Here is an 11,874-nt window from a genome sequence, read left to right on the forward strand (position 1 = left end):
AAAGTTCTTTGATGGTTGTAAAATAGCTATGAAGTTTGATTCTGGAGGAGAAAGTGGAAAATGTTTCATAGGTTGCTTTTAGCCAAAACTAAAACAACACCCTTGGGACTCGCCTGAGTCACTAAAACCAACCTGGTTCAGTAACAAGTGCAAGTTGTAATAAAGAGAAAGAGCGACCGGTAACAGGTGTGCTCTGTGAAACTAGCTGATTCCGGGCTGCTTTATCTGGCTAATTCACAGGGTGAAAAAGGAGGGACATCTGGATGGAGGTCGTTAGAAACCAGGCTAGTCTTTCTCGCGCCCAGCTTAAACAGAATGTCCTCTATATTCTCATCTGTAGTAATACTCCGGAGTTAGAGGCTCCTCAGACCTGTTAGACGGAGAGCTGGTAGCAACATCTCCCTCCTCTCAGAAGGGGAAGTAGAGAGAGAGAGAGAAGGGGGGGGGTGTTGCGCAACAACAATCTTTATGTCTGTTAAGGCTGAGATGGAACGCCACTGAAAGCTGTCCTTTAAACCATTCAGACACGAACACAACAGAGACACAATCAAATGACTGATTACCCCGCAATAATAACTCAAATAGTCCAAATTAGGATGTATTTTTATTTCATTCCTACTTACGGAAAGTTTCTGTTTATATCATAGGTCTGTGGTGCCTTTCCATACCAAAGAAAAAGATATAAAATGTCAGATAGTTCACAACCAGATATTAACATTTATGGAAAAACTTTACATAACTTTATATTAAAGCAGGAAGTACGGCAGCCCATAAGAAAGGCTTACAGCATTCAATTATACCGCATGAACTGATCAGTAGATTATTGCGAGGGAACAAAAAAAAAAAAAAAATCCCCATGTCCCCTGGAAGGCTCCTTAGTTTGGTAATTTGTTTGCAATTAAAAAAAAATTAACATTAAAATAATTTTCAGTGTTTGTGATGGTCTCTCTTTTGAATACGTGTCATATTTTATGGGATTTAGTTTGATTTTCCACAGGAATTTGGTGCTTGTATTTAACTAATGAAATAGATGGGAATTCAGAAAAGCATCGCACATATGAAACTAAAGAGGCAAAGACTGTGCGACAGTGTCATGTTTTACTTATTTAAAGAATATTAAAAAAGTAAAATTTATCAAAAAATGATTTTTAAATAAAGTTTTGAACATTTTTATATAAACCTCCACTCTTCTTATTTGTCTGCTTTTACTAACTTTACTGTTAGTAAAAACAGACAAATAACCAACGAATCTGGAAAAGTAGGGGCAACTTTCAAGACGTTGGGAAACAGTGTCAGTATCTNAATTCACAGGGTGAAAAAGGAGGGACATCTGGATGGAGGTCGTCAGAAACCAGGCTAGTCTTTCTCGCACCCAGCTTAAACAGAGTTTACTTCAGTTCTGGGTAGGGTAAATCTCGGCAGATTTAGGAAACTCAATTCACCCGTTAGACGGAGAGCTGGGAGCAACATCTCCCTCCTCTCAGAAGAGGAAGTAGAGGGAGAGAAGGGGGGTGGGGGGAGGTGTTGTGCAACAACATTATTGATGACAGAATGAAGATCTGAAGGAACTGAATCATTTCTGCTGCCTGAGGAACCAGTTCATGACTGGAACTGAAACTGGAACTGGTTTGGATCCATCAGGAGGAGGAGAGTCCAGTCTGACCAGAACCATCATCTTTTCTATTCAAACCCTAAAATCTCTAAACTTTTCGCTTCCAGTCCAGAATCTGGAGAGTTTGACGAAAGAAAATCTGGAAATATTTTCTGCCTTTAGAGTTTAAGATCCAGTTCCAGTTATTGAATTGATTAACCTTTATTGGATTATAATGCAGACAGATTAATGTAGTCCTGGATTATAATCTCTGAGTTTACTGAGCCTCTAGGGAACATGGGAAAATGTGTTACTGCAATATCTGTTGGTCGATTACAGTCACAGAAGTTAATTTAAAAATTTAAATATAAACACATTTAAAGAGCCTCAGTGTTTATTCTTAACTCTTTGTTGCAACAATTGATTTATTCACTGCATGTTTATGTCTGTAAGCTGAGATGGAACTGGACATGAAAACGGCCTTTAAAACATTCAGACCAAAACAAAAGAGACTCAATTAAACTAACAGATGATTTATTACACTGTAATAACAACTCAGAAATACTGCTAATAGTTTGGATGTATTTTTATTTCTCTCCTTCTTACGGAAAGTTTCTGTTTACATCACAGGTTTATGGTGCCTTAATTAAAGGAAAATATATAAAACTCCAGATATTCACAATGTGATGCATGGATATAAAACACTGCATGGATATGAGCCTTAATATGAGGCTTTCATGAGGTTGCATGTTAAAACCTCATGAAAGCCTCAGCAGAAAGTACGATGGGCCCCTAAGAAAGATTTACAGCATCAGTTATGCTGCTTGAACTGATCAGTTGATTATTGAGACAGAACAAAAAAATAATAATCCTCCATGTTAGTATTATATGAATAATTCTTTATTATTATGAATCCTGCTTTATTAATGTGATGTCAATACAAATAGAAGCTTCTTTTTATCATTTTAAACATGATCTGAATATAAACATGAAGTCCTATTAAAACTGTTACTTTGCATAAAATGCATAATTAGATTTCTGCTGACTAAATATGTTCACTTCTGACTGAAATATATTTTATGCCTCATTTTATTCATTTGTTACATGTTGCTTCCATATTAATGTGTTTTAAAATAGATAACTTTGAATTTTAAACTCTGACTTATTACCAAAAGGTCATGAAATAATTTGGTCACTAATGTAAATATTCAGTATGTAGTGAGACATTAGCTGAGGTTCAGAAATACAGTGTTCATATATGATGCTTGTATATCTATAATGTCTTGTATTTTATTTCTTGTAAATATCTTTATATGTTACATTTTGCTTGGTGCTTTAAGGTTGAATGAAAATCTGATCCATCCTCATTTCCAATCAGCTGATCTCTAATAATAGATGAACTGATTGGTATTGAATGTTAATATTTAAACTAAATTATTTCCATTTGCTGGAATTCATGACTATTCAGTGTTTATATTAATTTGATGGTTTTTTCTGGGGCTGGTTTTCTTTTTAAGATTTTTAGACCAAATAAAACTCCAGATTTTAGTGGATTTTTTTTTTCCCTTTTCTTAAAAATGAAGAACAGAAAATATTTTCAAAAGGTTTGTTTTATGTCAATCATCCCTTCAGGGACCTGAATTCAAAGTCCAACTAAATACAAACTCAATAAAACCAGTTTAGCATCCAGCCCTCCTTTTTCCTGCCTTTTCCTTTTGAATGACAGTTTTTAACTTCATTTTCAGGGGAATTTATTTATTTATTTTTGCTGTTTTGATAATCATGGTTGCTAAAATGCCAAAATATGCTGACAATAAATAGTTTAGAAAACTCCCATCTTGTTTTGTGTTTGAATTCAATTTTAATTTTAATTTTTCCAGGATCAAGTTGCATTGATTATCTGTTTTAAATATTTTCCTCCATTTTCTTTACTTTTCATCACATTTCAAGCTGCAAAGTAAAATATAATCTAAAACTTAAATTCTCTAATAATTCTTGACTTTATTATTCCTGCTGATTTAAATCTCTGATTTCACACAAACTTCAAAATAAAACAAGTTGTGACTCTAATGATTCTGTTCTTCATCTTGGTCATAATTTATCCAACAAAATGATTTAACTGTGAAATTTTGATTCTTTTAAAGTCAAGAACCTGAACCAGTTTGATGGAGACGTTTTGTTTCCCATCAGTTTCATCAGTTTGACCTTCTGACCTGAAGAAGGTCAAAGTTCATGTTGGTCTGAATGAAGGACAGTCTCTCCGTCCAGCAGGACAGAGGAGGACAACATGTCTTCAGGTCTGAGGTGTCCTCAGCAGATCTTCATCACTGCTCTGCATCATCATCTTCCTCATCGTCTCAGGAGGGATGAAGGTCAAATGTTGATTTAATTCTTGATGGAAAATGAAACCAATGAAGTTTAAAACAGCCGATCTGATCATTGATTTTACTCAGTTTATCAGTAATTTGTGTTTAATCATTTCATTAAACTGACAAACTTTTTTCTACTTCTGATCCTTCAGCTTCATGATCTGAACTCAAGTTTTACCAAATATAACAGAGATTTAGTTTTATTTAAAGATGGTAACAGATTAAATAGATTATGATGTTTGAACTATGACACATTTTCAGGTTGATCAGTTTTATTCAGATTAAATCCAGATCTGTGACTCATTTCAGTCCATTTTTCACTTCTTTCGCTGAGATTAAAGCGGTTTTGGCCTCTTGGCTTCTGCTCTCTTGAAACTGTCAGCAGAAAGTATTTAAGAATGAAGAAAACAGAAAAGATTTTAATCTGACAGCTTGGATTAAAAGAAGTGGAAGTTAAATACTTAAACTTAGTTTCGGGAGCAGGGCCACGCCCAAACCACGCCTCTAACTCTCCAAGCGGCCTATTTATACTCAGCTCAGTCTGTCGTGTTTTGTCAGACCTGTGACTTCCGCTACGATTACAAGCCTACAATTCAACTCATCACTGAAAGCGACGTGGCTACGCAGCTGTTCCCTCCAGATTCAGACGATGTTCTTCAATATTCCATCCGCCGCGGACATTCTTTTCCTCTTCCAGCAATTAGCCAGCTCCAAGTAGCAAACGCTGCATGCTCTCTCATCTTCCGTCTCGCACCTCGTCAGTACGGTGGCCGACAGGTGCAAATGCGCAGCAAAAGAGAAAACATGCAAACAAAAAAAAGACACGCGCACAAATTAAATGCGGCAAACAAAAAGCAAATAAAATGCAGCAAACAAAAAAGAAGACACCCCTAAATGAAATGCAGCAAACAAAAAGTGTTGAAAACGGAAGTGCTCCAGACCACTAGGGGGAGTCGAAGAAAATAGTATTCATTTCTATGGGACCAGACGCAAGACTCAGAGAAAGAAATTTGAAAGAAAGTAAAGGTACATATTACTATATTTCTTTTCAGATACGCCGTCTTTTATAATATTATAGAATAACAGAATAATTTATGGGTAGCGTGATAGACTTTGTGTCAGTCATACCATTCTGGGCTCGGTCTCGTAGATGCTTGCCCGAATTAGCAAAGCAGTTATGCTAATCATAACGCAAGAAAAATATATAACTTACACACTCTTATAATTAAATATCTTTTTTGAGAATGACTCATTTCAGCGTTTTAGTAGGCAATGTCTCCACTTTTAATGTATTTATTTCCTCACGTATTTTGGAGAGTTAAAAAACACATTTTCTTTCAGATGTACTGTCCATTTTGTGGAACTGCCGCCATAAATTCTGCAGACTTTTGTTGTCACTGTGGCAGAAACATAAAATTTGTCCAAGATCAAGTATATCAAGTACCCTAGTATATCCTTAAGATAATGAGTATCCGTGAATTTTTCAGTCAGGTTTCCCAAGGCACAAGCACACCAGAAGTAAAGATACACCTCTTTGAGTTACGGCGCCCGTTGTCTGACATCACTGTGAAAAGGGTCTCCAGAAAAACTTCCGGTTCAGAAGTAAAACGAGCTGTAGTCCAATCAGCGATTTCTTAGGTCTCCCACTGGGACCTACCTTTTCGTTTTCTTAATGTCGTAGTGATTTTGTTAATGTTGTAGTGTTTTCCTTAATGTTGTTGTGTTTTCGTTAATGTTGTTGTGTTTTCCTTAACGTTGTAGTGATTTTGTAATTTGTAATTGTGCTTCGTTAATGTTGTAGTGTTTTGCACCTCAGGGCCACCGTACATCAGCGCCGTTCCTACATCAGTCCGAAGTTCACCCTCCACCTCCAACATTCCAGTTCAGCAAACGCAGAAGGCCAAGAGACGCCAGACAGCAGGCTCGTTCTTCCGGGGCACCGCCCAGAGCTATTCAGCTAAACAACTCCAGCACTTCCTCACCTCAGCACTGCATCGCAGACGCATCAACCCATCCTAGTCTCAATTCCTCGCCTCCAACGCTCTCTACAGGAGAAACTAATCCTTTTCAGCCAACCAGCAAGTTAAAGTCCGTTTCCTCATCCACAATCTCCGGTGTCCTCATTTCCGACGCCGCTCAGACCTCCACCCGAGTGCCAGACTCTTCTCGGATCACCGCAAACTTCCAGAGCCTCTCAGCCAAGCTTCACAAACATATCCTTATTTCAGCGTTCTCCTCCGAAACTCAACAGTCAACCGCACCACCACCACCGAAGTTCAAACATCCCAGGCTCCCGCTCTGTCCAACAGCATCCTCGATGACGTCACCCCCGCCTCACTCACTCCGATTCGGACCTCTACCTGCACCGACAGCTCCCTTAGTGGAGCCAGGTTGTATCACACTCTCTGCCTGCATCGTCTCAGTTCAAAGACCCTTTCTGCATTGTCATTTCATTACTATAACCCCAAGCTTCTCAAAGTTCAAATTTATATACAAATAAATAAATAATAATTAGAAAAAAAAAAGTTTGTCCACTCCATAATACCTCAGCAGGTCAGTAGTACAGCTTCACTTGTCTTTAAGAACACCGCTACCAGTCTGAGCAGTAGCAATTTACATTAGGTTTCACTCTATTTCCAAACTGACTACCATCCGCCCTCCGTTCCCTTCTTCTCTCTTCGTTCTTCATCTCTCTAACATGCATAATCAAAGCTCCCCCTTCTGTCCCATTCATGCAATAACATATCAGAACATCCCTCTCCTGCTTCACCATTATTCTCACCATCAAATTCTAATGATGTTGTCGTACCTTGGCAGGAAAGCTTTCCCGCAGCGATCTGTCCAACACAAATCCGAAGAAACCTCTAACCAAGATGCTCGGCTTTCTCAGGCCAGGGATCATGCGAATCTTATCCAAATAACCATCTCAAAAGCAAATCTCTACGTATTTCGGCGTAAGCCATTGAAGGATCATAAACTATTAGCAGTATTCTTAGTTTACTCTCCGAGCTTCAGGGAGCCAGAGCAGAGACCTTAGAACCATAGCAATGTGCTCTATATTCTAGGTTTTAGCCAAACACAAGCACAGCATTTCGGCTCAGCCGGAGCCATCCAAATTATCTCTAGTCTTCTACAGAACTGAACCAATCTTCATCAGGCCGTCAAACCTCTAGGTCCCAGACTCCGATGCTGCCACCCCAACAGACAACGGCTGTTGGGTATTTTTCTCGAACCTAAATAAATGAACCACAGACAACATATATGAATTTTATAGACAAAGCTTTTGCAAAAGGAGAACTTTCCGCCACGGCCTCTCCAGGCCGTTCACAGAGAATTCTGATCTGCTTTCACGTGAGCTCCTTCTTTTATTGTCAAAGAAAAACAGTCACAGGGGGCAGTCAGGAAAACAACAGAGGTCGTAAAACACCCAACCTAAACAAACCAGCAACTCAGTTCCAGGTGTGATATCTGATCTACGGTCTGAGCCCAGTTCAGCTCTAGGTCAAACTGTCAACAAAGAGGGAGGATAAACAAGAGACAAAATACGACTGCTCACAGGCAGTTAGGAGGTGTTCTGGTTGATAAGAATTAAGGTCTGGGAAACACAGAGTTAACTGTCTCACATGAAGATGAAACAGTCAGTCGTAACCTCCAGGTCAGTTTATACACACATAAGGAAGAGAACACTTTAGACTAAAAGTCTTAACATTAGACTGAACAAAATGATAATACCAAAAAATCTCTATCAACGGCAGAAGAGACGACTGTCTCAACAACAGAATCGTAGAGGACGTCTACATCTCGCCGCAAACCTCAAAGGAACTTCACATCAAGTATCAAGGTCCCAGGTCTGAATTCCATAGCTATCTCTTAATCATTCTTCACATGATTCTTCAATCTAGAAGATCAGGCTCCCATCTACATTGCATGGTCTCCGCAGCTCAGATATCAGACCGCCTTCTACCATTTTATCAAGGGCCATACCGGGTTCTTTCAACCTGAATCGCACGTCCGCATTCGCCCCTGCATGTCTTTCGCGCAGTTTATGCGGCACTCCTCCCATCCAGCAACTACTCGTACAATTACTCTCCCTCTCCATCCTCGTTTCATCCATCAATACCTCCATCCATCCATCCATATCTCTCTGTCCTTCCCCACATGGGTTGATGTGTTTTGAGTTCACATCAACCCAAAACTCAGACATCAATCTTTCTCGAAAGCCCATCAACTTCCGAGGGCACCGACAATTGGGCCACACCGTCCCATACCCAGGGGCAAGATGATCTGCAATACCGAAGCTCAGGCTCCAGCTGCAATCTGCCACCTGCCAATCCACGTCAGCTTCCTTGTAGGATTCTCCGACTCCTCAGTCCCAGTACTCTCCCAGCTTTCCAGAACAATTTCTTCACTTCAAACCAAGGGTTTCTTTCCCGCATAGATTTTCCAAATTCAATCTCCATCCATCCATCATCAACTATCATTCTCATCTCAATCGGCTCCTAAGCCCTAACTCAGTCATCTCACTCGTAGCCACGGAAGCTAAAAGTAGTCTAGATAAGATCACCAAATTCATTCGCTCAGCAAGCCAAGGCAACGGGCTCTCTAAAGCAGATATCACCCGCACTCCAAAGTCCTTTTCATTCACCCAGATTCCGACGTTATCAGCACGTCTCAGGAAGGAGCTTCCAATTCAGTTTTACATCACCTCTGTTCATCACAGAGGTGATGAACAGAGGAAACCACTTATTCTTCTCAATCGTACTCACTGAAGGACGTTTCCAACAGTTCCATGAACCATGCCATTCATATCACTCCTCAGAGAAACCCTACATTCCAGTCAACACCCCTCTCGTTCAAGACTCACTCATCCTCAATTTCTCTAGCAAGGGCAAGTTTTCTCTCCTACAATGACTTCTCTTCAACCTGAAGACATCCAACTCCTTCCGAGGCTCGGCAGCCATTCCAGAAACAAATGGACGAAACAAACGGCCTAGAATCCATTTCACCTCTCATTCGAATTTATCATTATGGCAGCGAAACTTTGGGGACACGAACAGCGTAAGATGCTTACTTTCTTCCATTCAGACTCATTCAGGTCTCAGCGCAGCATCAGTTCCAGGTTCGAGCAGCTCAGAACATCCCCGATGTTCCATCATTTCCTTCAAATTCCGACTCTCAGCTTCAGATTCAGAAATTCACTAATCTCCGATTCCTCAGTCTTCCATAATGTCCAACTGACTCCCCTGTTCCTTTCTTCAAGCATAATTCTTTATCCACCCATACTCGTCAGGTATTCATCATCATAACTTTTAGACATCAGTCTTCAGAGTAGTTAACTGATCAGTTTGTTTTCTCTCACCTACTTCATCTCTTCCATCCTTAACCCATGCGAGCCCATCTTCACATTCAGATCAGAAATTCAGCAACCATTTCTTCTCGAGGTCCACGCCTCACATCAGCATCCCATAATGCAGTCACTTAAGTCCGGCCCAAGCAATTTTAGTCAAGTCCAGCATCTCTCTAACCTTATTCCGCCTATTCTTTCATGTAGGAGCCACCTCTTCAACATCTACTCAGGCCATCTCCTACAATATGGTTCAAGTTTTAGTTCGCCAGTCATCACAGGTGTACCTTTCATGCATCCGTATAACCTCAGTGACTTTCGCAACCCATTCCTTTCTCATCTCAATTCAAATCAGACACTTTTGGGGCTCCTATGTTGGCTCGGGAATAAATAAGAGGAACCGCCTCCCAAAGACATACCCCCACTCAGAGTGTCCACATCCCAAGCCCTCCATCATTCTTCCAGACGACCGAATCAAGATCGTCCATTCCTTCATCCCTCCATCCGTTCATCCCTCCATCCCTTCATCCCCTCACTCCCTCTCCCCTTCATCCCTAATACATTCATAAATAAATCTTTAAACGTACAAGTTTGTGGCATGGTCCTTGCTAGTGAAGTGGAAGTTAAATACTTTAACTTAGTTTCGGGAGCAGGGCCACGCCCAAACCACACCTCTAACTCTCCAAGCGGCCTATTTATACTCTGCTCACCCACTCTACTCAGTCTGTCGTGTTTTGTCAAACCCGCCCTCCCTTACCCTTCTCATTTAACACTTCTTTATGCATAACCATACATTGTTCTTTTCCTTTCGCTGCAGGTTTCGTCTGGGGGCTCCTATGTTGGCTCGGGAATAAATAAGAGGAACCGTCTCCCCAAGACATACCCCCACTCAGAGTGTCCACATCCCAAGCCCTCCGTCATTCTCCCAGACGACCGAATCAAGGTCGTCCATCCCTTCATACTTTCATCCCTCCATCCCCTCATTCACTCACCCCTTAATCCCTCTCCCCTTCCTCCCTCTCCGCTTCATCCCTAATACATTCATAAATAAATCTTTAAACGTACAAGTTTGTGGCGTGGTCCTTGTTAGTGAAAAAATGAAAAATGACCAAAGATCTGATTTTGTGAAGGTTATAAATAATCTTGAACTAAATCTAGTTTTCACTTTGCTTCATGTTGTTCAGCATCTACAGAACAATCTGTCAGTTTTTGTTGCCTGTTTCTGCTGAAATTATTGTCTGTTTAGAAGAAACCAGCTGGATTATTTTCTTCTTCTACTGAATAAATCACATCAGAGCAAATGTTTATAATGACAAATCTTCAGCACAGTTTCTGAATGCAGATATCTAAAAATATAAGTTTGAGTAGTTATAATGAAGTTTGAATAAATGTATGTTGTATTTATGGATGTGTGGCCCTTCAGATAAATTCAGTGATTTGAGGTTTGTTGAACAGCAAAGTGTATTTGAAGACATAAAATCGGTCTATCTGTATTTACATTCTAGATATGTTAAAAAAAATAGACTGGAAACAACTAGATTTAATGAGTAAAAAGAACAATTGAAGATATCGCTAAAACTGTCTGCCATAACGGACTCGCCCAAACGGAGCTGAGAGGAGAAAAGATCAGTGAAGCAGACAGGCTGATGTGACGTCACAGTAAAATATGAACGTCTGTCTCTGGTTTCCATAGCAACATAGAAAACAACATCTGCATCAAGCAACAAACATGAAGCTCCGTTAAAATCACCAGAGATCTTCAGACTTTAATTAGGACATAAAGACGGACAGACCTCTGAGGAGCTCACTGCGCATGTCTGGGTTCTGCTCTTCTTGTAAATCACGTGACTAGAAGTGAAGCTGAGCTCATGAGGTGTGGCTGAGTTTATTTCTAAAGTTTTCTTCATCTGATCTGTTGAAACTCATCAGGTTGAATCTGCAGCTTTTGATCCTGAAAGCAGAAAAACATCAAACTGGAATCTGTTCATGCTGACGTCACTGGAACCAGTTTAGACCAGAAACTGGAGCCTGAAGCAAACAGGAAGTCAGAAACTTTAAACTGGATTCTAGAAACTGATAAACATTCAGCTGCTTCATTATTATTTACATTCTGCTTCCTGTCGGGATCCAGATTCACATTATTATAAACTAGTAAACATGTGACGTCATGTAACCGGATCCTCCTGCTGCTGGAGTCTTCACATGGAACAATGCTGCCACCTGGTGGCCAGAGATGAACACTGCGCTCTGTTTTAGTGGAGACTCAGGTTATTAGAGGATCCAGTGAAAAGTTTCTGCATCAAACTAGTAAATGTAAAAACTTGTTAATCAGTTTTGAACTGATCTCAGGTTAAAGGGGGCGGAGCCTCAGCTCATCATCATCAGACAACATTTCCTCTCCTCTGCTTCCCTCTTGTCTCCGTCCTGTTTTAACAATTCAACATGTTTATGAGGTCATTTAGGTTCCTGGTGAGAAATGATTTCATCTTCCAGTTCTTTTATTCATTTACTCTGAGTAAATAAACATTGCACATGAACATTTTAAAACATTAAAATATCATCAGTATTTT

General features: G+C 40.0%; 1 protein-coding gene across 1 annotated transcript in view; it reads left to right on the forward strand.

Annotated features, from left to right (window-relative positions):
• LOC103131031 (uncharacterized) overlaps nucleotides 1-5,482 on the forward strand; it is a gene marked incomplete at its 5' end in the record, with an annotated part of 123,360 nt that extends 117,878 nt beyond the window's left edge. The window contains 2 exons of the mRNA XM_016666345.1: nucleotides 753-758; nucleotides 5,469-5,482. Coding sequence (XP_016521831.1) covers nucleotides 753-758; nucleotides 5,469-5,482 — 20 coding nt within the window. The remainder of the gene's footprint in view (nucleotides 1-752; nucleotides 759-5,468) is intronic.
• Nucleotides 5,483-11,874: the final 6,392 nt, after the last annotated feature.

This window comes from Poecilia formosa, unplaced genomic scaffold, assembly GCF_000485575.1.
Source record: "Poecilia formosa unplaced genomic scaffold, Poecilia_formosa-5.1.2 Scaffold710, whole genome shotgun sequence".
NCBI classification, from domain to species: Eukaryota; Metazoa; Chordata; class Actinopteri; order Cyprinodontiformes; family Poeciliidae; genus Poecilia; species Poecilia formosa.